Source organism: Muscardinus avellanarius (genome assembly GCF_963383645.1).
Source record: "Muscardinus avellanarius genome assembly, chromosome: 12".
Lineage (NCBI taxonomy): Eukaryota > Metazoa > Chordata > Mammalia > Rodentia > Gliridae > Muscardinus > Muscardinus avellanarius.
In genome coordinates, this window is record NC_137798.1 from 94,224,620 (window position 1) to 94,248,198 (window position 23,579).

A 23,579-nucleotide genomic window follows, 5' to 3' on the forward strand; every position below is an offset into this window, starting at 1 on the left:
AGCGATCATCGGACAACTTTTGCATTTTAACTGTTCCAACATGACAGCATAGGTCCGTGTAACTACATTCCAGTCCTTTGGTTGGGGTTGGGTGGATAGAAAATGCTACCAAAGATAAGCATTCCCCCTCTGTGGATAATGCACAGGCGACCCCCGGAGGAAAACCAGAGAGGGCAGCAGCCTGGAGGAACAGCCTCCCAAGTCTTCCAGAGGTCAGCCGCTGCCCAAGAATGAGGTAATCGAGGCTGAGATGGAGGATTCTAACTGGTGGTGTTATGACACCGGGAAAATGAAGTCTGGCTACAAAACTACAAATGGTATACACATAAGTATGTCTAGCTGTTTTCCAGAAATCAAAATAGCAAAATGATGAAGCTGCTAGAGATATGTTGGATCTTACTTTGTTTTACCCTTTTTATAGGAAATAATATTTGAGCTTTGATGACAGACTTGCTATCATTCCCCTGAGATTTTTAGTAGCCATGGCCAGTTCAACAAAAGGACGATTAGAGGCTGTGGTTTCTCAACCGTGCCATTACTTTGCTGCCCGCCCTTCTCGCCAATACCCTGCACTGTGGTTCTCAGCCCTGGCTTCATGTGGCAGTCTCTTGGGGAATTTAAAAGATCATGATGTCACAGCTACACCCTCCACCTAGTGAGTCACTGACTCCAGAGGTGGGGCCAGACACTGACTTTTTAACCACCCCAAGTGACTGATTGGAAAGCAATTAAAACTGAGCTTCTCTTGCCTGGAGGGACAGGGACAGATGTGACTAACATTTGGTCAGGAAAAGCCCGGTGCAGGCCAGCGCCCTGGGCTCTGCTACTTTTCTGTCGCCCAACAGTCATCCAGGGAACAGCATTCCGAGATCTTGTCTAGAACAGTGGTCCTCAGAATTTTTAGTCTCAGAACCCCATTGGACTCTGGGAAATTATTAAAGACCCTGGCAACGTTCATGTGGGTTTTGTTTATTGGTGTTTTTCTACCACTTTAGAAACTAAAACTGGGACATGTTTAAAGTTATTAATTCATTAAAAATAATAATGAAAAAATAATAATTCCCCGATGTAGAAGAATCCTATCAATTTTCTAGTTCTCTAGTCCTTTGCACAAGGACTTGTGGTCTCTGGCCAAGGATGATAATGATGGCGATGGCGGTGGTCGGTGGTGTTAAAGCATGTACTGTGTTTCAGGATCAGTGATTAGCACTTTACATATATTATTCAATCTTCAATCAGTTCTGTGAGGCAAGTAACGATGTTATCTGCATTGTTTACATGACAAAATCCAGACTTGATGAGATTATGTAATTATCCAAAGGCATGCAGCCAGTTGGTGCCAGACTAGGACTCAAACACTGGTCTGACTTCAAATCTGGCCTCTGACTCCAGCTCGGATGCCACCTCCGGCAGGAAGCTGCTGCGACCTGCAGCTCCTCCCTGCCGTACGTGAGGCCTCGTCCTCGGCGCTTCCATGGGGCTGCCAGACCACAGCTCTAAGGTTGATACAACTATCTTACTAGACTGTGTGGCTCTACAAGGCACGAGTGTGTCCTCTGTTCAGGTATTTTCAGAGGCTAACAGTGCCAGGCCCACCCTAGGCATCAGGTAACCGCTGAGAAATAATGAGTAGTGTCAGCAGACACATCACACTAGGAAGACAGTGGCCTCCTCTTTTGTCTCTGTACTTACAGTTCTTCCCTGATAGTGGGTCCGAGGACAGAACCCTCGCGGTCTTAAGGGTTTGTTAGTACAGCGGTCATCACTTCTAATGATCTGGACTAAAAATGGCACTGCCAAACAGTTAAGAATTAAACACTGGGCGGGAATTAAACACTAATCTCTGATTAGATCCCGCCTCTCTCATCTCTAACTAGACCATTATAACAGAGAAAAGGATAACTGGAGATTTACCAGATAAACTTTTTTCCTTCTTAGTCAATTTTGTGGAACATAATTTACAAGGGTAAAAAGCATGTTCTGAACTAGGAACAGATATTAAAGCATTCAGAAATTTATTAATACTAACAGAAGACTGACAATAATTGTAAAATTATAGAATAGTTTCTACTTTTCCTGGCAGTTAGACAACAAATAAAATTTTTCCATGAGATCAGAATTTAGGGGGATAATTAAAAACCAAACAAAAAGAGTTTGTATCCTACTGTCTCAAAGTACTAAAGTGTCAATATAGATACTAGATTCTGTCTTAGGTAGATAAACAATGAGAGACACCGGTCCTAACCTACGGGTTTCTAAGCGACTCTCTTCTTTTTCACCAAAGCAAATGTGTTCCTGCTCTGAACATGACCTATGGCAGAAATGAACAAACTGAAGCTTGAAAAGCCAATTAAAAAGGAAGAACAGAGGACGTATTTCCAACTTGAAACCCAAGACTCTGGAGAAATAAGTTTCCAAATAATCAGACTCGACAGGTGAGCAGGGAAAGTCCCCAGGCTCATGAGCACCTCTTATTTATTGCACTAATTTGTGAAGTGCTTCTTGCTGCTGTCACCCTAGGGGCTCTGCTGGGCAGCACTGCCCTGCCAAGAACGTAATGTGCCCCTTGATCTCAAGACACAGTGGTCGGGAGATGCGGCAGTGATCTGCAGGCTGAAGTGGGCAGGTGAGAGCACCGCTCAAACCTGACCCAGGCTCTGGGACCTAACTGCTGGAATGTCCATGGACATGGGATGCCCTGGAGCTGAGGTGATCTCAATTTCCTTGAACCAATGGCTTTCTCTGCCCTCCCATCTAGACCTTCAAGAGAAAAGCTTCCCTTAGACACCTGGTGCAAAAGCAAAATGCTGCTTCAAGAACAGTTCTGGTTCTTTTTCATGAGTTTTCTTCTAGGTTCCTTCTAGCCTCTGTCTGTGTTGGGGGTGGGGGTACAGGGGAGGACCAGGAACCGTGGTGAGAAACACTCTGCAAGGACCAGGATCTATGGCACTGACCTCAGGACACTGCACACATGCTCTGTGCCCCTCCCCAGGTTTCCTATGGTATGCTGAAGCTTGCTGAGCCAACCTTGCCACAGGCAGGAAGCTGGCGACAGCCCGCTCAAGCCGCTTTGCAGCTGATGCCTTTCCAATACTCCTTTTTCCACCTACAAGAAGATACCTGCATCCGAGCCCTATTTCACCATCACAGTTCATCATCCAAAGGGAATCTTAGAACCCATTGTTCTGGTAAGCAAAAGGTACAGGAAATTAGGTGGCTGAGCCACGTCTGACCGCGCTGGATCTACACAGGCAGGGGTTTCTATTCCAGTGGCCCTTCTGGCTTTCTGGAGGCAGGCGAGGTGGCTCTACTGCGAAAGATGCCTTGCCTTCCCTCTCTCTCCCCTTGTGTCTGCACAACACGGAGATCATGAACCAGATCTCAGACCAAACCTGTCCACCTAGTGACTTGGTGCGCATCCTGGTGACAGGAATGATGGACAACTAGGTTATCCTCTGTGAAAAACAAAAACAAAATCCTCTACCAAAAATAGCATCAAGCTGGGTGTGGTCATGCATGCCTGTAATCCCAGTACTTGGGAGGATGAGACAAGGATCGCAGCTTTGCAGCCAGCCTCAGCTACCTACTGAGGTTCTCAGCAACTCAGTGAAACCCTGTTTCAAAGTAAAAAATTAAAAAAAAAAAAAAAAAGGGCTAGGGTTTGGCATGGGGTTCGAATGCCCCTGGGTTAAAAAAAAAAAAAAAAAAAAGCAGCACCAGCAGACACGCCTGACATGCGGCTGCTCTATTCTGGTGCTTCCCCGGTCTGGATTGGCTCAGCTGTCTGTGTACATGAACATGGAAGGAGGAGGGATCGTGTGGCTGCGTCCCAAGCCCCATCTCCACTTGTCACCCACATTCTTTCTGCCTCATGCTCCTGCAGCAGCTACCTGCCCTCCCTCCATTTTTCTGCAAAAGAAACCGAGCCATGCAGAAATCATCCACCACAAATGAGTCTCTCTGTGCTTATCTTCCCTCAGTCTCAAAATAATTCAATGTTCTGCTGATACAGTTTTCTCAGCTTTCAGGGCTTAGAGAGCCCTGCCGCTAAAACTTGAGAGAGCAGCCATCCCGACTCCTGGGGACCCTGCATCCGCCGCAGCCGCGGAGTGACTCAGCACCTGCCGGCCAGCCCGCTCCAGGCTTTTCATTTTTAACAGGAAGAGAATATTTCTGAAGACAGAGCTCGGAAATACATCAGCCCGACACTGCAGACCATTAGCAGCCTTGTCTCCACACCTCCCAACCAGGAGGACCTGGGCTGAAGAAGGGGCAGGCCGAGGACTAATGAGAACTGTCGCTTTAATTTTGGGAGGAAGAAGAAGAGATGGAGGAGTCCACTCTCACACCAGCCCCCAGCGCGGCATCTTTCTCGGCATCTTTCTGAGTTGTTTATTCTGTGGTCCTGGCAATGGGGCCCAGGCAGGGCCTTGCCCTGGCTCGGCAGATGCTCCACCATGAGCTCCGTCTCAGCCGCTGTGCCCTTTTCTTATTACCAAATAGAATATTGGTGGCCCTCCTCCTGGGGAGTAAGGACCATCCCCACCTTTGCTAGAGGGTAGTCCTGCCTTTTGAGGGAGGGGGTTACTGGGGGTGGCCTCCCTTCCATAGCTGCTACTTCTGGGGGCCGCCATGGCCCCTCTGGTGGCAGCAGGGCCGGGCTGCAGTGGGCCTCTTGCCATGGGCTCCTTTGATCACGACTCAGGTCATCCGTGGAAGCAGAATGTCCTTTTGCTGTGAGTGAAGAATAGATTAGGATAGCCCAACCTGTGGCCCCAGGATGAGATCACAATTTCCCCATGGCTTGAGGAGAGGGGATCAACCACCAGTCACTGGGGCAGGACTGTCTTCTCCTGGGAGGGTCAAGTTCTCTCTAAGGCAGGAACCCCCTTCACAGTGGGCATGCGGGGGCCGGCCCGGCATGCGGCTGGCAGGGACTGGCAGGCCAGGTGGTCACACGGAAGCGTGGCGGGAAGCCGGCGAGCATGCGGGAGAGTGCATCTGCTGGGGGCGCCGCGCGCACGTGCGCAGGTGGCTCTGGGCTGGAGACAGTACCTTCTGGAGGACTACCGTGGGCAGCTGCTTCCTGGTCGCCCAAACCCTCACGCTGCATAATCAAGATTTGCTGCACCCCACAGGCCCTCCCAAGGCTGGCCTTTGTCCCTCCTGCCTGCCTGCCTGCCTGCCTGCCTGCCTGCCTGCCTGGGGGAAGCTGCCTGGTTTGCCACTATGGTAATTCTGGACACCTGCTTCTGTCTGAGTGCCCTGAATTATTGACTTGTCATTCTCCTGTAATTCCATGCAACATTGTCTAAAGAAGGACACCACTGAACTAATTAGGGAGAATTTTATTTATTTATTTATTTATTTATTTATTTATTTATTTATTTATTTTTGGTGGTACTGGGGATGGAACCCAGGGGACTTCTACCACCGGGCTACACTCCCAGACCTATTTTATATTTTATTTGGAAACAGGGTCTCTTAAGCCAGCTGAGGCTGGCTTCAAATTTGTGCGATCCTCCTGTCTCAGCCTCCCAAGTGTGGGGATTACAAGTGTGAGCCACCACGCCCGGCTTGAATTGTATTTAGTGAGAAAAGGTTCTATTTGGGAAGGCTATGTATATCAGAGTTTTTTTTTTTTTTTAATTGCCACTCCTTATCCTGGCGTGGTGGCGCACACTTGTAATCCCCGCGTTTGGGAGGCGGAGACAGGAGTATCGCGCAGGTTTGAAGCCAGCCACTGGCTTAAGAGACCCTGTTTCAAAAATATAAAATAGGTCTGAGAGTGTAGCCCGGAGGTAGAAGGGCTTCCAGGAACCCCAGTACCACCAAAAATAAATAAATAAATAAATTGCCACTCCTCAAAAATACTGAGGTTATTATCTGAGTAATGTTTTCATATATATAGATATAGATTTTATTTTATTTATTTTTTGAGGTACTGAGGACAGAACCCAGGGGCATTCTACTTCCGACCTACACCCTCAGTCCTATTTTTTTTTTTTTTTTGGTGGTACTGGGGTTCCTGGAAGCCCTTCTACCTCCGGGATACACTCCCATGGGCTACACTCCCAGACCTATTTTTTAACATTTTTATGTGGAAACAGAGTCTCTTAAACCAGCGAGGCTGGCTGCGAACCAGCGCGATCCTCCTGTCTCCGCCTCCCAAGCGCGCGGATTACAAGCGTGCGCCACCACGCCCGGCGTCAGTCCTATTTTTTATTCTTTAATTTGAAACAGGGTCTCACTGAGTTGCAGGGCCTCACTAAATAGCTGAGGCTGGCCTTGAACCGTGATCCTTCTGTCTCAGCCTCCCGAATGCTGGGATTACAAGCGTGCGCCACCACGCCCAGCTTAGATATAGATTTTATTATTTATTTATTTATTCATTTATTTATTTATTTATTTTTGGTGGTACTGGGGTTCCTGGAAGCCCTTCTATCCCCGGGCTACACTCCCAGACCTATTTTCTATTTTTCTATTTTCTATTTTCTAATTTTATTTGGGTCTCTTAAGCCAGAGCGATCCTCCTTTCTTTGCCTCCCAAGCACAGGGATTACAAGCGTGCACCACCACGCCCGGCTCACAACAGACATTTTTGAATGTTAGAAAATGCAAAGTCAATGATAAAATGCCAGCTATAATGCAAAGAAGAAAACAAGGGCAAAAATAACCTCACTTCTACCCTGAATTCATTTCTCCACCGTAGCTCACTGCAGAGGTGTGCACTTTCATGAATCTGTTTATTCTCTTCTCCTGCTGACTTATTACCAAAGACAGTGACGATCCTATCAGAATCAACACTAAAAGTTGAGCCAAGAACCCAAGCCAGGAACCTGATTTTAGTGTGTTCTTGGACAGGGAATAAAACGCCAGCATACACTCAGCACACCAAGCAACAGCTGCTCGAGCACTCAGGGACCCTGGGGTCCTCCAGTCTGGGGAGCAGAGTGACGGGCAGCGCCGAGACAGCCCAGCAGGTCCACCCAGCTCTTTGCAGCCTTTCTGTCCTGGGGGCCTCTGTCTTGGGGAGACAGGGCTGCACCCACTGCATCTCATGGAGAAAGTCACCCTGGCTGGGCCTTAAACTCAGGGACAGGAAGTGGTAAGCCATAAAGGCATGCATGAATAGGATATTACTAAATTTACATTTTTACACATGACAACACTGGGGCCCACAGAGATTAAATAAATCATGGGGTTCCTCTGCGGAGCTGGCCCTTGAACTCAGGTTTTCTAACCTTTTAGGGAGTTGGAGTATTTCTATAGAAAATATTTGTCTTTGCCGGGCGTGATGGTGCACGCTTGTAATCCCTGCGCTTGGGAGGCTGAGACAGGATTGAGCAGGTTTGAAGCCAGCCTCAGCTATTTAGTGAGGCTCTCAGCAACTTAGTGAGACCCTGTTTCCAAATAAAAGTATAAAGTAGGTCTGGGAGTATAGCCTAGAGGTAGAAAACCCCTGGGTTCCACCCCCAATACCACCAAAAAAAAAAAAAAAAAAAAAAAAGAAAAAAAAAGAAAAGAAAATAAAATATTTGTCCTTTATAGAAATGCACCAAGCCTCACATTATTTAACCAATCAGGGCTCTTGAAGGTTTTAGAAAATAATAAAATGCTACAATTTTGAGGCTATAACTTTCTGAAAATCAAGTTTTATTTATTTTTGGCAGGTCTGGGGATGGAACCCAGGGGCATTTGACCTCTGAGCTACACCCCCTGCCCTATTTTTTATTCTTTATTTTGAAACAGGGTCTCACTAAGTTGCGGAGGACCTCACTAAGTAGTTGAGGTTGTCCAGGAACCGCATCCTCAGGTCCTCAGCCTCCCGAATGCTGGGATTACAAGCGTGCGCCACCATGCCTGGCTCTGAAAATCAATTATTTTTTAATGTCTCTGAGGAGCTGGATATTGAAGAAGCCTGGGAGTGAAATCTTTTTACAATCTCTAATGTAATGGCAACACCAATATATACCTCTTTTCTATGATGGGCTCTTTTCAACAATACATGAAGCCGCACGGAGGCTGAGCTGGATTTCAGAGAGGGCAATCCAGCCCGGGGGAGGCATTTGCCAAATACTACATGCTCAGATCACTCAAATGCACCGGCCTGACATACATGTCCTCAGCTCCCCAAATTTCACGCAAGGAACACTGACTCCAGAGGGTGAAAAAATGGCGAAGCTAACTTGGGAACACCAGCTCAAAGTCAGGAGTCTCGAATATTTTAAATTGCGAGATTTCTCAGAGCCTTTAAGATGCTAATGTAACTCTGACACTCTAGGCAGGAGACAGGCTATTTCCTCCATATATTTGACCAGACAGAACCAGGAGTTCTACAAAACATCCTTTAGAAAATGTTAACCATTCACTAAAGACTTAGAAGCACTGGCTCTGTTTCTAGGGAATTTCTTAGTCTGCTTAAACTTTTGGTTATGTGGTTTTAGGTCTTATGATGTCTACCTTTAGGAAATGTATCAACTGGAATGGCTTTTCTAAGCAGCGATAATGGTTATACTGCAAAGGGGGAAGATTGATAGGTTCTCTCTACCTATAATTCACAGATGACCACACTGGGGGTGACTGGGTGTCTCCCCTCAGTGCCAGGGACACTTCTTGTCTGGCCCCTGCCGGCCCTCACGTGGGCACTTTCTCTGCCACGCCTTCTTCTGTAGTCCTTCTCAGACCAATACTGCCTCCGCCCCTGCGGATTGTGTAGAGTACACTGGAGTCTCTCGGGGGAGCTGGGCCCCAGGGACAGAGTGGGCAAGCAGGCAACAGCGAGATGTCCACACGATCCCCGCATTCCCAACGCTGGACGCCACAACACGCATTCCACGGTGGAGGGAGGTGTGATTCTGGGCCCCCTGGAAGGGTTAACAGATTGGCAAGCTACTTACTAACTGAAAAAAGGGAGGGGAAACCATGAAAGTATGCTTCTGGAGAGTTGCCTTGGAACAACAGATCAAACCAAAAATTAAAACCAAGAAACGAAACAGTAGAAAAATCAAAATTAAGGCTAGAAAGCAAAGAAAGTTCTAATAACCTTCCAACTGTAAGTCTGGTGTCTCTCTCTCTCTCTGTCTCTCTCTCTCCCTCTCTCTCCCCCTAAGCTAAAGAAAGGCCAATTGGGTATTCCCTTCCATATTTACATGTTCACCCAGCACAGGGAAGCTGACCAATTCATGTACTGTGTTTTGTTTCCAGAGCAGGAAATTCCAAAAGGAAGGGAAAAAATAATGAAACGAGTAGGTGTGGGATCTTTCCACCTATTAACTCTAAGCCTGAGTCCAACAATGTGCAGGGCTGGGCTACTTTTCATTCCTAGGAAGTCAAAGGGCAGGAGGGAGAAATTCATCAAACCTCAGGCGTTGGCTACCTACCTGCTTGTTCTGGGAAAGAACTGGGATGTAAATTTGTTACAACTGTGATCGTGGATTTCTACATTGATTAGGATGTTTCTTTCCCTTTCTGACTACACATTGTATCTGTGGGGAGGACAGACATCAGGCTTAGCTGAAACTCCTGGTTACAGCTAGGCACATCCTAAGGATGTGTGGCTTCCCAGGACCAACACAGTGCTCCTTAGAATAGACTACATCCGGCGGAAAGCCGAGGGGGTGCTCATCACCCCAACAACCGCCAAATCAATAGGATACAAAGGGCTCCAATGGAAGCGCAAGAACTTTGGTCTTCGAAGGCTTAAAAGGACACGGGGCTCCCTGGGATGCACCCGATAAGACCATGGCCAGGTGTGGAGGTAGGCAAGCTGGCTGTGTGGGCAGAGCAGACAGGATCATAGAAACATATAATGTTATTCCAATACGGTAAGGTCCTATTTTAAGGCAATAAACTCAGCAGAATTCAGTGTTAAAAAAATTTTTTTTTTCAAAACCAAAGTTGGCAATTGCCCTAGGCCTTGCATTAAGGAAAAATGTCTGCTTTTAAGTGAATTAAAAACAACATAGGCAGTTGTAAACACCACCTTCACCTCCCATTTTGGAAAACCGGGATCGCCATTAAAGCAAGGTTGGGGACACTTGCTATGCGGATGGGGAAGGTCAGAGGTGCGGACGGTTCGCTTGAGCTGCTCGCTGCATTCTGAGCTGGCGCGGCGTGTGGGTTTAACGCAGCGGCATTATGGAATGAAGTCCTTTCTGGCAGCAGTCCCCCGAGGAGCTTTTGTTCAGCATATAACTGAGCATTTGGAACAAAGATGAGCCCTTATAAATCACAGATACAGAGATTAAATTTCCTGGCAGTGCGGCAGGAAAGTGAACGTTAAATAAATGAGGGAGCACAAGGGTGGAGGCTCTCGGTGCGGCCCCTGTCCAGGTGCCTTTTAAGGACTTTACCAATCAGTGTTTCATTTTAATAGGGATTTTTTTTTTCTTTTTTAATTGACAGATCCTGGAACTCCCTAAAGTAGACTTTCAAAATTTCTGCATTATGTTAAAGCAAGATTAGACTAACATGCTGTTTGGTTTCCCTATACAGTTTCATGACACAAACCCTACATTTTCCTTCTTTACAACTGTAAAACAATTTATAGCCTCGTTTCTCAAAATATGGTCCATAACCACCGATACTGGACTCACACAAGGGTGGTTTATAAATCCAGATTCTGGCCCCAGCTCAGGCCTACAGAACTACACGCAGACCCTGGGGGCAGAGCCCAGGGGCTCGCAGATCTAAAAGCCCCATGTGATTTCAGACACAGTATAGTTTGAGATTCACTGTGTGTGTGTGTGTGTGTGTGTGTGTGTGTGTGTGTGTGTGTGGTATTAGAGATTGAACTCAGGTGCATTCTACCTCTGAGTGACACCCCAGCCCCTTTTACTTTTTATTTTGAAACAGGGTCACACCAAGTGACCGAGGCTGTCCTTGAACTTGCGATCCTCCTGTCTCAGCCTCCCAAGGGATCGCAGGCGTGCGCCATCACGCCAGCTGATAACCACACATTTAACAGCATTTGGCCACTATCTTTAGAAGATGCTCTTGATTATTAAAAACTGGTTGAGATAAATTAACTTGTAAATTGAAACCTGGAAAGTCTTAGGATTACATTATTATTTGAAATTTGCCTTTTCTGTAACAGGATTTATTTTTGTGCATTTATATCAATTCCAGACAGAAGCATACAAGGACCCAAGCAATATTCTCAAAGAGCTCAAATTACTCGGCTCAGGAGTCCCCTCTATTTGTCAGAGGGAGTTGGAACCTGAGCGGCTTTGCCTGCAATATCAAGTTTCCTTCCTTCCCTAACGGGTCTGGATTTTCAAATAAGCAAGATCTTCCCTCAGACAAGTTTGATGGAGTGTCCTATCCGGCTTATCAGTTAGGAAGATTATCAGAACATAAAACACCAGGCAAATGAAGCAGGTCTAATAAGGCAGCAAAAGCCATGTTTACAGAGAGCTGGCTCCCGGCGGGGACCTGAGTCTCCGAGTGAATGAGCCGCAGGGGGCCACACAAAGGAGTCGTGTTTGGGAGGAGAATGGAGATGAGAAGACACAAACAGGTGGAGAGGAGATTCGGTTCTTGAAAGAGAAGAGGAGGAGGTGGAGGAATCGGATACTAAAAAAAGTGAAAAAGAGAGAGAAAAAAAGATAAAGGCAAAACACAAGAAACAAACAAACCCAAAACCAAAACACAACTTTAGAAACACAAAGAAAAGAAACTAGCTTTTAATATACTCACATAAGCTGCAAAGAAAATGAGGTCATGTAATACACAATTGTTCTTCTACCTGACAATAGAATACAAGTGCTTTTCAAAGAAAACAAATTTGTTTTTCCACTGGCTATTAACTGTTTTGCAACAACATCATGGAATAAGAGGAACTACGATTTACGTGGGCACAGATGGAGCAGAGTAACCGGCTGAAAATAATACATCTTTAACCTACAACACCCAGGACATATTATAGAACCCCACTGGCCTTTCAACTGGGAAGGGGTAGGACTTGACTCTCCATAGCTTTGGTTTTTTTTTTTTTTTTGCGGTACTGGGATTCCTGGAAGCCCTTCTATCTCCGGGCTACACTTCCAGACCTATTTTATATTTTTTATTTGGAAACAGGGTCTCTTAAGCCAGCGTGATCCTCCTGTCTCCGCCTCCCAAGCGCGGGGATTACAAGTGTGCGCCACCACGCCCGGCCTCATAGCTTTGTTTTTTATGAGAAGCACTTATACACAGTTTACTTAAAAACTACGTTTTCCAAGGTGCAGTGCACTAGGGGACAATAATATGTCATGGTCCCAGCATCCTGAAGATGGAGTGTTAAGCTTTTTGGGGTGGTCAGTGGGCTCCATGAGCGGGGTCTTTGAAAAGGAAGCTAAGACTGCTGCTTCTATGTCTTACAGCTGGGAAGGTACATAGCAACGCAGAGACCACCAAAGCTGCAGTCGGAAACCTTCCCAAACAAGAGCCATCAAACTTTCAGGTTAAAACATTATTTTGCTGTTGGATAGGTATCCGGTAATATCTACCAATGAATGAAAATAAATCCCCCTACCCCACATCCTGTTTTGAAGGCAAAAGGAAGAAAAATATATATTTTTTTTATCCTCTATTTAAGGAACTACTGACTTATTCCAAAGAAAAGACAATGACTCATACATAGCTTCAAAGCAAGACTGTCACTCCACTGGGTCGCTTTTGCACTGGCTGGAACAGTAGATGACTGAGGTGGGGGAAAGGGAACAGAGGGGGTGTCAGAAGGGAAATCATATGCTGGAAGGGGGGCCTTTTAGTTTAACATGTCCACTTAAGAGAATATAACTCTGCTCTATTAGCTACAGTGGACTCAGCCAGATCAAAGTTGAGAGATGTAAGCTATCCTCACACTATTCCACAGATCTGCACAGGGATAATTTCAGAGGTAGAAACCCACCTTCCAGCTAAGCAACCACTTCTGGAATAAAAAGCACTGCGTCTGCACTGTATAATGATTTGGAACATGTCATAATGATACTGTAGTTATATCTTATTAAAGTCTCTATCAGTGTGTGATATATATCATACATATTATATGTTAATATATATGAAAGTCTTATATATCCAGTGTTCAGAATTCAGGGGTGTTCTACCCAAGTCACTGATGCTGGCCCTCTAACCTGTGATTCTCCTGTCTCAGCCTCCCAAGTCCTGGAATTACAAGTGTGCACCACTACACCCAGCTGTAACATACAAAATTTTAATAGGCAAAATATGCCTGTGATGTTCCTGAGGCAACTCTGCAAAAACCAAGTGTGGGGCAGGAGAAACGTGGAGCACAGGAATGACTTGTGTGTCTGTAATTCTCCATAATGGAAAGTGAAAAATAAAAATCGATAAATGTAGTCCTGGGGATGAAACAAAACTACTCAAAGAGGCCCCGTGGCCTCACCAGGGAGTGATTCTGCACAGTTCGGGGCTCCGAGCCTGTGCCCCAGCGTTTGGCAGCATGGTAGGCGTTCACCGTGGCTTTAGCCAGTGCACCCTTCCTGATGCCAGCACCATGCCCATGCCCTTCAAAGGGGGTTTAGGGAAGCAGGTGGGCACCACGTGGCATGGACCAGCGCTAGCGAAATGCTGTCACCACCCAGGGCGGGGATCTCCAGTCGGAGTCCAACCCGAGTCTCTTCTGCTCAGCTTGGAAGCATTCTGACCTCAGCGAGGTTCCTTTTCTCCTTTGCCCACTGCCTAGCAGCTTCTCTAAATGAACAGTGCTGCAGTGGACGTTCACCGTTAGCCAGCCTGGGCTGAAAACTACGGCGAAGGGCAGACGTGTGTCTGCTGTCAGGCTGGATGGGAAGAATCTGGATTCTAAAATGTGGGGCCATGGGAGACTTCACACATATAAGACAGGATGAGGAGGCTCTCTGCGGATGGGCATGGAGGCATCTCCAGGATATGCTGGCGAGTGAAACATGTCAGGTGCTGAACAGCATATACAGTACATGGCTGATTAGGTAAGGGCCGGCGTAGGAAAAAAAAATACATGTGCTCATTTGCATGAAAAAACACCCCTGGGAGGGCAAACTAAGAGCGGATGCCAATGGCTGCCTTTAGGGCCAGGGAGGTGGAGGTGTGGGGATGGAAGCAGTTTCATGGTGCATTCTGAGTTAGACTTCTGGCTTTCAGATTATGAGCTATGTTTCCTATTGGAGTCGGATGAGAAGCATGAGCAGCACCCATGGTGGCTCCCAGGTCGGCCAGCCACAGAGGGGTGCGGCTGAGACAGGAGGGAACAGCCTCTCCTCGGGTGACAGCACCAAGCAAGGGCCTAACTCAGCAAAGCTGGCCTCCGTTAGTCAAGTCGAGCTGGCCTTTCCACCTCTGGGCAGGCTTTCCTAGTTTTTCAGTCTCTCTCACTTACACTACCATTTTAGAACATTTTACTGTCCTTCAATAGCCTGCAATTGCTAAGCGATCCTCACATGGCCTTCCGTTTTTCTGCTTTCCTGGTCTCTTGGTTAATTTTATGGTTTGCCAACAACATTCTGTGGCACTGGAGACAGAGCTGGTGAAAGGAAGGACCCTGTGGATGGTATAAGAATGAATCGGCCACTGGCTGGGAGGTGGTGGCTCACTCCTGTTTTGTGGGAAGGGCGCGGCTGGCCAGCAGTGGACCTGAGAGCCCGGGGCCCTTGCGTCAGACTGCTCAGCTGGCTGTCAGTTTGGTTGAGAGGAGTCAAGCAGGATGCAGCCTGTAGGCAGCCATGAGTGTGGTCTGAGGACCGCAGGGGTCCCCACAGCCCCATCCCTCCCACCCCACCTGTGGCCAGACTGGCATTCTTCAAAGGGGCTCTGATGGGAGCCCAGATTCTTCACACCTGACTCCTCCTGTGAGCAGGGAACTCTCCCAAACAGGGGTTCTGTGGATGCTGCTGTGTTGAAGCAGAATACACGGGCTGGTCCTAACCCCAGCATAGAAGCCACTTGGACACCATCCCGAGGGCGAGGGGGAGAGTGATCAGGGCCTCATTGATTTTCTGTCACTACCTGCTTTCAATGTGTCACTGCATGTAAGTCCTGGGAACTGCGGAGAAATGCATGACCAAGCCAAGGAAGGACAGGGGCGACTTAGTACGACTGTCCTCACGGGACACTGAGGGGGCCAGAGGGGCAGATGGCCCTGTGCAGCTCCTCTGAATCAGCCCCAGTGCCTTGGGTGCCAGAGCGAGTCTCACCGGCTTCTGTGCCCCGTGTCCCAGCTCACCATGGCAGGTGGTGACTGCCTGGCCTTCCTTTTCCTCCAGTGACAGGTAGACAGCTCCCTGGGAGGAGATGCCCCAAGAGCCGTCCTCTGCTGCACTGTCTTACCAGACTCTTGCCTCCCTTGCTGCCCAGGACTGCTGGCCAGCTGTGAGGACAGATCGTGCCAGGATGCACCCCGGTGGCTCGGTCTCTGCACCTTGAGCAGAGGCTGCAGGCCATGGTAAAATGTACTAGTTTACAATGTATGCTGCTCCTCATGCCCAGCAATGCACCTGAGAGCCCAGGGCCCTTGGGTCAGACTGCTCAGCTGGCTGTCAGTTTGGTGGAGGGGAGCCCAGCAGGAGGTAGCCTGTAGGCAGCCATGAGTGTGGTCTGAGGACTGCAGGGGTCACCAGAGCCCCATCCCTCCCACCCCACCTGTGGCCAGACTGGCATTTTTCAGAGGGGCTCTGATGAGAGCACAAGGACAAAAAATAAACGCCGAGGGTCCTTTGGTGGAGATGGCCCTTAAAAGACCAGGCATGCCCAGACAGGGACTAAGCCTGTCAGAGCCCCCAGCCGGTGGGGGAAGAGAACAGGCGTGGGTTCTACACGATGCTCTAGAGCTACCTTGGAGGCTCGAAGCTGAGCGATTTCATTATGCTGTGTGGGGCTGCGGAGTCCCTCAAGATGGCACTGAATAGTGAGTGTTACTGTCGCAATTGCTGGTTTGGAGCTGTGGACATTGTGCTTGGGCAGATGAGGGACACAAGAACAACATGGCAGGTGTCCTGCTCGGCGGCTCTAGCGCGTGGGCCTTCGTGTGGGGACAGTGGACAGACGCCCGGCACCCTGCAGACCTTTCTGCTGGGCATCTTGTGTTTATATGTGCCGCTGATTAGAAACCAGAAGGACCCATTTCAGAAACATCTGAAACCTAAAGAGAAACACAGAAAAACAGGGAAAACCCGAGAGGGATGTAAACCATCCGATTCTAGTTTCAAATTGTAAGCTCCCAGAGCAATGAGAAGCATATATTTTAAAGAGAATCTTACTTCCCCAACTGTGCAGCCATACTTGAGAAAAAGACTAGAAGAAACACATGTCATTAAGTGTCAGGCTGGCGCGGGAGGCCGGTCCCCCAGCCTCGCTGGCTCTGTCTCCTAGACACCATTCCATCCCCTCTGGCTTTTGAGTCTCACCTGTCTCGGGATCGCTGAAGTCTGGCAAAGTGATAGTGTTAAGCTGTCGTCTGTCAGCGATGGTTCTATCTAAGAGGCTGCTCCCACGTCCAGAGTCACTGCAAAACACACTGCAAACATCAGTCACTGAAAGGCGGGAGGGGCCCCACACCAGCGCAGACTGCGCTCCTCTGCATGGATCCACAGGTGGCCCAGGCATCCTGCCTTCTGGCTCCGCCTGAAAGGGCTGGGGTCCCTTCCAGTCTCACATAGGGCTTATCGCATCTGCACCCACAGGCCCTTCCTGGTTTTAGTTTCTGTTTCATTATAAGGTATGAAAATAAAATATTCCAGGCAGGCTCCCCAGGGTGAGGCTGAGCAGCACTCAGTGCTGTGAGGTCCTAGAATCCCTTAAGCCCTGGAGCCCCCCACCTCTGAGATGTGTTCACGAACAACACTCCATACCAGCGCTCGGGGCCCTGGCACCTGAGAAAACTGTCAGAGCATTCTGTTTTTTATTGTAACTGTTTTCCTTTTACTTCTCTATGTTAGTTTGTAGTCGTGGGAATTGAACCCAGGGGCATTCCATCTCTGAGCTGCACCCCCACTTCTTTTTTACTTTTTGTTTTGAAACAGGGTCTTGCCAGGTTTCCTTGAGACTACCTAATTGTTGAAGCTGTCCTTGAACCTATGATTATCCTGTCTTGATCTCCCAAGCACTTGTATTACAGTTGTGTATAACCATGCCTGGCTCTGCTGTATTATTATTATTATTATTATTATTATTATTATTATTTTATTTTTTTTTTGGTGGTACTGGGGTTCCTGGAAACCCTTCTACCTCCGGGATACACTCCCAGACCTATTTTATATTTTTTACTTTATTTATTTATTTTTTTGGTGGTACTGGGGTTCCTGGAAGCCCTTCTACCTCTGGGATACACTCCCAGACCTATTTTTTACTTTTTTATGTGGAAACAGGGTCTCTTAAGCCAGCGCGGCTGGCTTCGAACCTGCCTGATCCTCCTGTCTCCGCCTCCCAAGCGCGGGGATTACAAGCGTGCGCCACCACGCCCGGCTCTGCTGTATTTTTAAAACTAATTTCAAATATAGAGAAAAGTTGCAAGAATGATACAGAGAACTCCTCTGTATCCTTCATCCAGGTTCCCTAATATCTGACACTTGACCACGTTTACCAGAGCCTGCCTGCCCCCCCTTCATGTCCCCTCCTCTCTCTGTCCCTTTCTTTTTTTTTAATATTGGTACATTATAGTCTCACATCATAAAGTAAATCATGTTGACAGCGACATACATGCGCACAGCTCCTGGTGCAGCCCCGCCTCCCACTTGTCCCCTTCCCAATACAGAGCACTGAGGTTGCCGTTGGTATACTCACACATGTACACATAGTCAAAGCGAGTATCTCCATTAGTGAGCCGCAGTCTTCCCCCTCCCTCTCCCTTAGCCCGCCTCCCTGGTCCTCTGAGGTTTCTCCCCCATTGCCTGGAGTCCCTCTGGCATCCCAGTTACTCCCTGGCTTGTGCAGATCAGAGAAAACAGGAACCTTCACTCTTTGCAACTGACTAATCTCACTTAGCATAATGCTCTCCTGGTCCTTCCATTTTCTTGCAAATGACAATTTTGTTCTTCTTTATTGCTGAATAGAATTCCATTGTGTGTATTTTCCGTAATTTTGCAACCCATTCTCTCTCTCTTTCTTGTACTAAGGGTTGAACCCAAGAGCATTCAATCTCTGAGATATGGCCCAGTCCTATATTGTTTTATTTTGAAACAAGACCTTGCTAAGTTACCATGCGCTGTCCTTGAACTCACAATCCTCCAGTTTCCCTCCCAAGCCCTGGGACTGCAGGTGTGCACTCCCACGACAGGGTCACGAGCGCGTTTCTATAACACCCTGCTGCCTAGGTCCCAGTCCTGGCCTACTAATCAGAATTATCAGGGAATCTGCCATTTTTCAAAGTTCCTCTCATGGCCCTAGGGTACAGCTGCTGGGTTCAAGGTTCCCTGGGCTCTACTTCCCATCTGCATCCCCAGAACAAGCTTTTGAGATACTTGTCATGGGTTCCTGGGTAGTAGTCCTGTCTAATGAAGGAGGGGACGGTGTTAGGAGAGGGCACATGAGCTGGTCATAGCGGAGCTGGGGCTATGGGCCCGGTCTGGCTGCCGTTCTGAGGGGAGCACACAGCAGGGCTCTGCTGCCCGCCTCCAGACCGCCACTCCACCAGCTTCCCACACTGCCTCCCCTTGCAGACTCCCTCTCCAGCCTGGCCCGCAAAACCGGCTGGGCACCCTCCGCGCCACAGTGTCACAGGAAGACCGTGCAGGCCCAGCTGGGAAAGGAACACTGAAGAGACCCGAGCCCATACGGACTTTTTGCTTTTGTTTTTAATTCTCTGAAGCTCATAAGTAAAAACTATTGCTTCTTTTCCCCTTTACCACAAAAATCTATCCAGGCGCTCTAAGGGTAATTTTTTTTGTCATCGTTAAGAAGTTTAAATTCTATAATAAAGGGACACGATTTCCTTCCTCTATGCAGCTGTTGCTAAAAACAGCACAAACAAGATTTGGTATGAAGCTTAACACAGTTTATAGGCTACAATTTCCACGTCCAGTTGATGCAGTTAGAGAGATTCAAAGGAGACAGAGGAAACTTCCTTCAGTACAAGCTGTTTGTCAGCCTACACTTATTACATCATCCCGTATAGGTTTTTTGGAAGCAGCTTTATTAATTATTTCTACAACGGAGAAACGACGAATGTCTCTGAGCAGAAGAAAACAAGAAGTATACACGCATTGTCATTAACTGCAGAACTGACTGAACTTTCCTAGCACTGGTCTGTTCATGTAGCATTTGTAATATAAATATTACCAAGGGTTAATGAAATACTGCAATGGTTCCCACTTGGGAGTTTTTCAGATGACTTTGTCTCAAAATATGGAGACATTTTTCATCACCGCGAGATTCCAGAATTCTCCAGGTGTCGGCGTTGCCAAAGAAGGACCGGCCTGGGTATTTGGTGGCCAAAGCCGGGCCCATTTCAGCCACAGTGCCGTAGTTTTCCATCTCCTCAAGTTTCAGAGCAGAAGTTGAGCTGCCGAGTGTGCTGCTTTGGAAGGACCTGGAAACCGGGGTCCTGGACTCACTTGGGGGTTGTGGTACTTGTCATGGTTGAATCTGGAGTGTCCCTGGAAAATGCTTGTGCGTTGGCAACAAAATGCTCAAGGGGAGATTATTAAGCTGGGGTCTAATCTCATCCATGAATAAATCTACTGGAGATTAATCTTTTTGTGTGTGTGTAGTACTGGGGATGGAACCCTTCTACCTCCAGGCTACACTCCCAGACCTACTTTATTTATCTATTTATTTTTTATTTGGAAACAGGGTCTCTTAAGCCAGCGCGGCTGGCTTCGAACCTGCGCGATCCTCCTGTCTCTGCCTCCCAAGCGCGGGGATTATGAGCGTGCGCCACCACGCCCGGCCTTGAAGATTAATATTGGGTCATAATTTCGGCAGGTGAGGTGAGGCTGGAGATAGGTCACTGGGAGTGTACCTGGGGGCTCTAATGTCTCTGGCTGCTTCCCCTCTCTGCTTCTGGCTGCCCTTGTGTCGAGCTTAGCTGCCATGATGTCTGCCTTAGAGCCGGCCGACCATGGACCGTGCCTCTAAAACCCAGAGCCGAATAAACTATCTTCTTCTCTGTTATTTATGTCAGGCATTTGGTCAAAGTGACATAAAAGCAGGTTAAAACGGGTCTCATGCCTGCACCTGTCACTAAGTGGTTACCTCAAGCAAGGCCACCTTCCTTCTGCCTTGGTGACTACCCTGACCAGATAAGGATTATCTTCCTACACAGAACTGTGCAAGGACGGGATGATGTAGTATAGAGGAAACATGCCTAAGAGCTGTAAGTTGGAGGCACATGTCAAGTGTCATTATAAATACAGCTGCCTGAAAACACGTGTCTGCGGTGACTAGGGCTGCTAATTCTTTCTTTCTTTCTTTCTTTCTTTCTCTCTTTCTTTCTTTCTTTCTTTCTTCCTTTCTTTCCTTTCTTTCCTTTCTTTTGTGGTACTAGGGGTGGAACCCCAGGGGCTTTCTACCTCTGGGCTACACTCCCAGACCTATTTTATATTTTATTTTGAAACAGGGTCTCAGTAAGTTGCCGAGAGCCTCACTCAGTAGCTGAGGCTGGCTTTGAATCTGTGCCATCCTCCTGTCTCAGCCTCCCGAGCGCGGGGATTACAAGCGTGCGCCGCCATGCTCGGCTTATGGCTGGTAATTCTTAGAGACAACTTAGCCATGGAATATTAGTCCAAGTGGGAGAGGGATGGAGAAGCTGAGTTATAAACTCCTACTCCAAATGTCAGAAACTCCAACCAAACCATGCTCTTAATTTGTGACCCTCACTCACTGGTAATAACACGGGATCTATCTCTTTCTATCACCAGAGAAACCATATTGGATCACCTTCAGTCGGCTTTCTATCATTCCCTTTGAAAACAGCATATAAGCCACAGTCACCTATTCAAGTGGAGTGGCTTTAGTTTCCAGACTGAATGTTTTCTCTCTAAAAAATAGCTATTTGCGACTGATTTGATTTTCTACTGGAAGCTTAAGGCAATCTTTAGTTCTTCATTGACATGTTACCAAGTTTTAAGCAATCAAGATTTCCTTTTGTGCCAGGTGTAGTGGCTCACGCTGGTAATCCCCGCGCTTGTTAGGCTGAAGACAGGAGGATCGCACAGGTTCAAAGCCAGCCTCAGCTACTTAGTGAGGCTCTCAGCAACTTAGTGAGACCCTGTTTCCAAATAAAGTATAAAATAGGTCTGGGAGTATAGCCTGGAGGTAGAAAAGCCACTGGGTTTTACCCCCAGTACCACAAAAACAAAACAAAACAAAACAAAAACAAAAACAAAAACAAAAAAACCCCATAAAAACAGAACAGAGAAAGATTTCTCTTTGGTAAAACTCGTGGATTGTGGGAGAATGGGCGAGGGGAGACTTTGGCCCATTTTTGAGTCACCTTGGTTCCCTTGCTCCAGCCAGTATCTTTCATGCAAATCTGAAAGCCGCCTTCCTTTCCCAACTCTGGACATTGTCTGGACATTGTCTGCGTGACCACCTGTCACTCATCTCCCCGCTCTGTGCCCGGGGCCTGAGGCTGCCAGGAGTGCCGGGCACCGAGGAGAATGGAAGGAAGAGAAACCCATCCTGGCCAGTGAGCTGGGAGATGGTGTCGAGAGGAGACTAAAGCACTCCCGAATCCGTGGTGTATACGCTGGCCATGTCCACAGGCACAGCTGTACATATACAGAGAATTTCTGTTCCTCGTTAAGACTGAAAATTCAAGTCCATCATACTGATAAAGTTATACTGGAAATAGTAAACTGCTCTTCGAAACCCGTGTCTCCCACAGCCACACAGAGGTAAGGCGGTGGAGTCAGGGCCACAGCGCTGCCTCTCCCCAGCTCCGGGGACAGTGCCCGGCTCAGTGACTACCGGCTCCTACAGGGGGCCGTGGCTAGAGCACCAAGCAGAGGCAGGTGGGACGGGGGTCCTGTGGCCCTCAGGCCCCCAGGGCCTGGATTACAAGAATCAAGGCCAAGTTCCTGGTAGCCTCCTGACACTCAGTTTTTCTCTTCAGAAAAATGAGTATGAATTAACATGACGCTTGCTCATTTTATCTGTCTTCTTTGAAGAAGAAGAACATGCTTCAAAGAAACAAGGGAATCTCCACAAAAATGCTGGTGAGGCAGGAACGGGGTCTCGTGGCTATAATCTCAGTCTTTGGGAGGCTGAGATAGAAGAATTACAGATTTGAGGACAGCCGCAGCAAGACCCTGTTTTAAAACAAAAAATGAAAAGGGCCGGATGTGTAGGTCAGAGGTAGAATGTCCCTGGGTTCCATCTCCAGTTTAAAAGAAAAAATGCTGGTGACTATTGCATGAAATGTGGTCTCCATCTCTCAGCTGAGCAGAGAGAGAGAGAGAGAGAGAGAGAGAGAGAGAGAGAGAGAGAGAGAGAGAGAGAGAGAGAGAGAGGATATGTGTGTGTGCCATTTGTTAGTAAGTGTCTGAAATAGGATTTAGGAAGTTTTTTCTTCAGCATGGCAATGTCGACCCGTGGCTAATGGTGGAGATGGTTCAGGTGGAGGGACAGGAGGGGACAGAAGCGGCCAACAATTGGAAAGGACCCGGCTGTCACCGCAGGAGAGGCCGCGCTGCCATGGGGAGCCACAGCTCCCCCGCCTGCTCAAATGGGCAAACTTAGGCGGCTACTTAGCCTCCTTGAGCTTCCACTGGATATCTGGGGATGGAAACAACAGTAGTCATCTTGCAAGACTAATGTGGGGGATGGAAGACGACACATGCAGCCCGGGGCAGCGCGGGCGCGGGGAACTTCCAATGGAAGTGGCTGCTGCCGGGCTGAGCTGAAATGCGGCCGGTCAGCGCGGGAGCCCGCAGGGCCTTCTGGTGAGAGCCGCAGATTCGCAAGGTCTCGGGCGGCCGAGTCAGTATGCACAAGGACAGAGGGAGCTGTGTATTTTTACTAAGGGAGGGAAGACAAAACACAAGGCAGATTTCTATCCGAAATACAAGCAAAACTGCAGAGCTGGGGAAAGAGAATCCAGCCTTTTGAAATGGCCAACGCCTCCCCAAATGTACTCTGGAGCTGCAGAGAATGCCACCCACTCTTGCTCAACGCGAGAGCCGCGAGCCGAAACTACAGGCGGAAGCCCGGGCCGCGCCTTCAAGGCGCAGTCGAGGCCAGTTCAGACTGTATTCCTTCATGCAAAAATAGAGGGCCGCGCTGCTGAGAACACGGAGCTGGGGTCTGTTCTGAGTGTGGCCGCCGCTCCCTGTCGTGGCCACGTCCGATTTCCTCAGGCCTTCTCCCGCCATGCCCGGGGCCGTGCTGAGCCTCGGGAAGGACCGAGCAGGGGCGGGAGCCTGGGGAACCCTGGCAGGTGGACAGCAGGCCGCCATCACTGTGCCTGTGCGGAAGAGGGGCTCCGGGAGGCAGAAGTCAGCACGGACGACTCCCGAGAGAAACCAACTGCTTCCTGCCAAAGTCTTCCTGCTCGGTTTTCAGTTGGTTTTATTTTTAGGAAGGGATGCTTCTTACGCACTCGTTCATGTGATTCTACTCTTGTCCAAAGCCCCGTGTGACTTGAAGGGGGACTCTGGGCTACG

General features: G+C 48.2%; 1 protein-coding gene across 4 annotated transcripts in view; it reads right to left on the bottom strand.

Moving 5' to 3' along the window:
• Nucleotides 1-23,579, bottom strand: part of TTC7B (tetratricopeptide repeat domain 7B) — a gene marked incomplete at both ends in the record, with an annotated part of 236,690 nt that overhangs the window by 38,281 nt on the left and 174,830 nt on the right. For 2 of the 4 annotated variants that reach the window (XM_080707808.1, XM_080707807.1), the window contains one exon: nucleotides 16,386-16,483. In XM_080707808.1, the coding sequence (XP_080563934.1) occupies nucleotides 16,386-16,483 (98 nt within the window). Of the gene's footprint in view, nucleotides 1-8,900; nucleotides 8,952-11,412; nucleotides 11,578-16,385; nucleotides 16,484-23,579 lie in introns of all 4 variants that reach the window. The other 2 variants (XM_080707805.1, XM_080707806.1) reach the window with 2 other exon arrangements.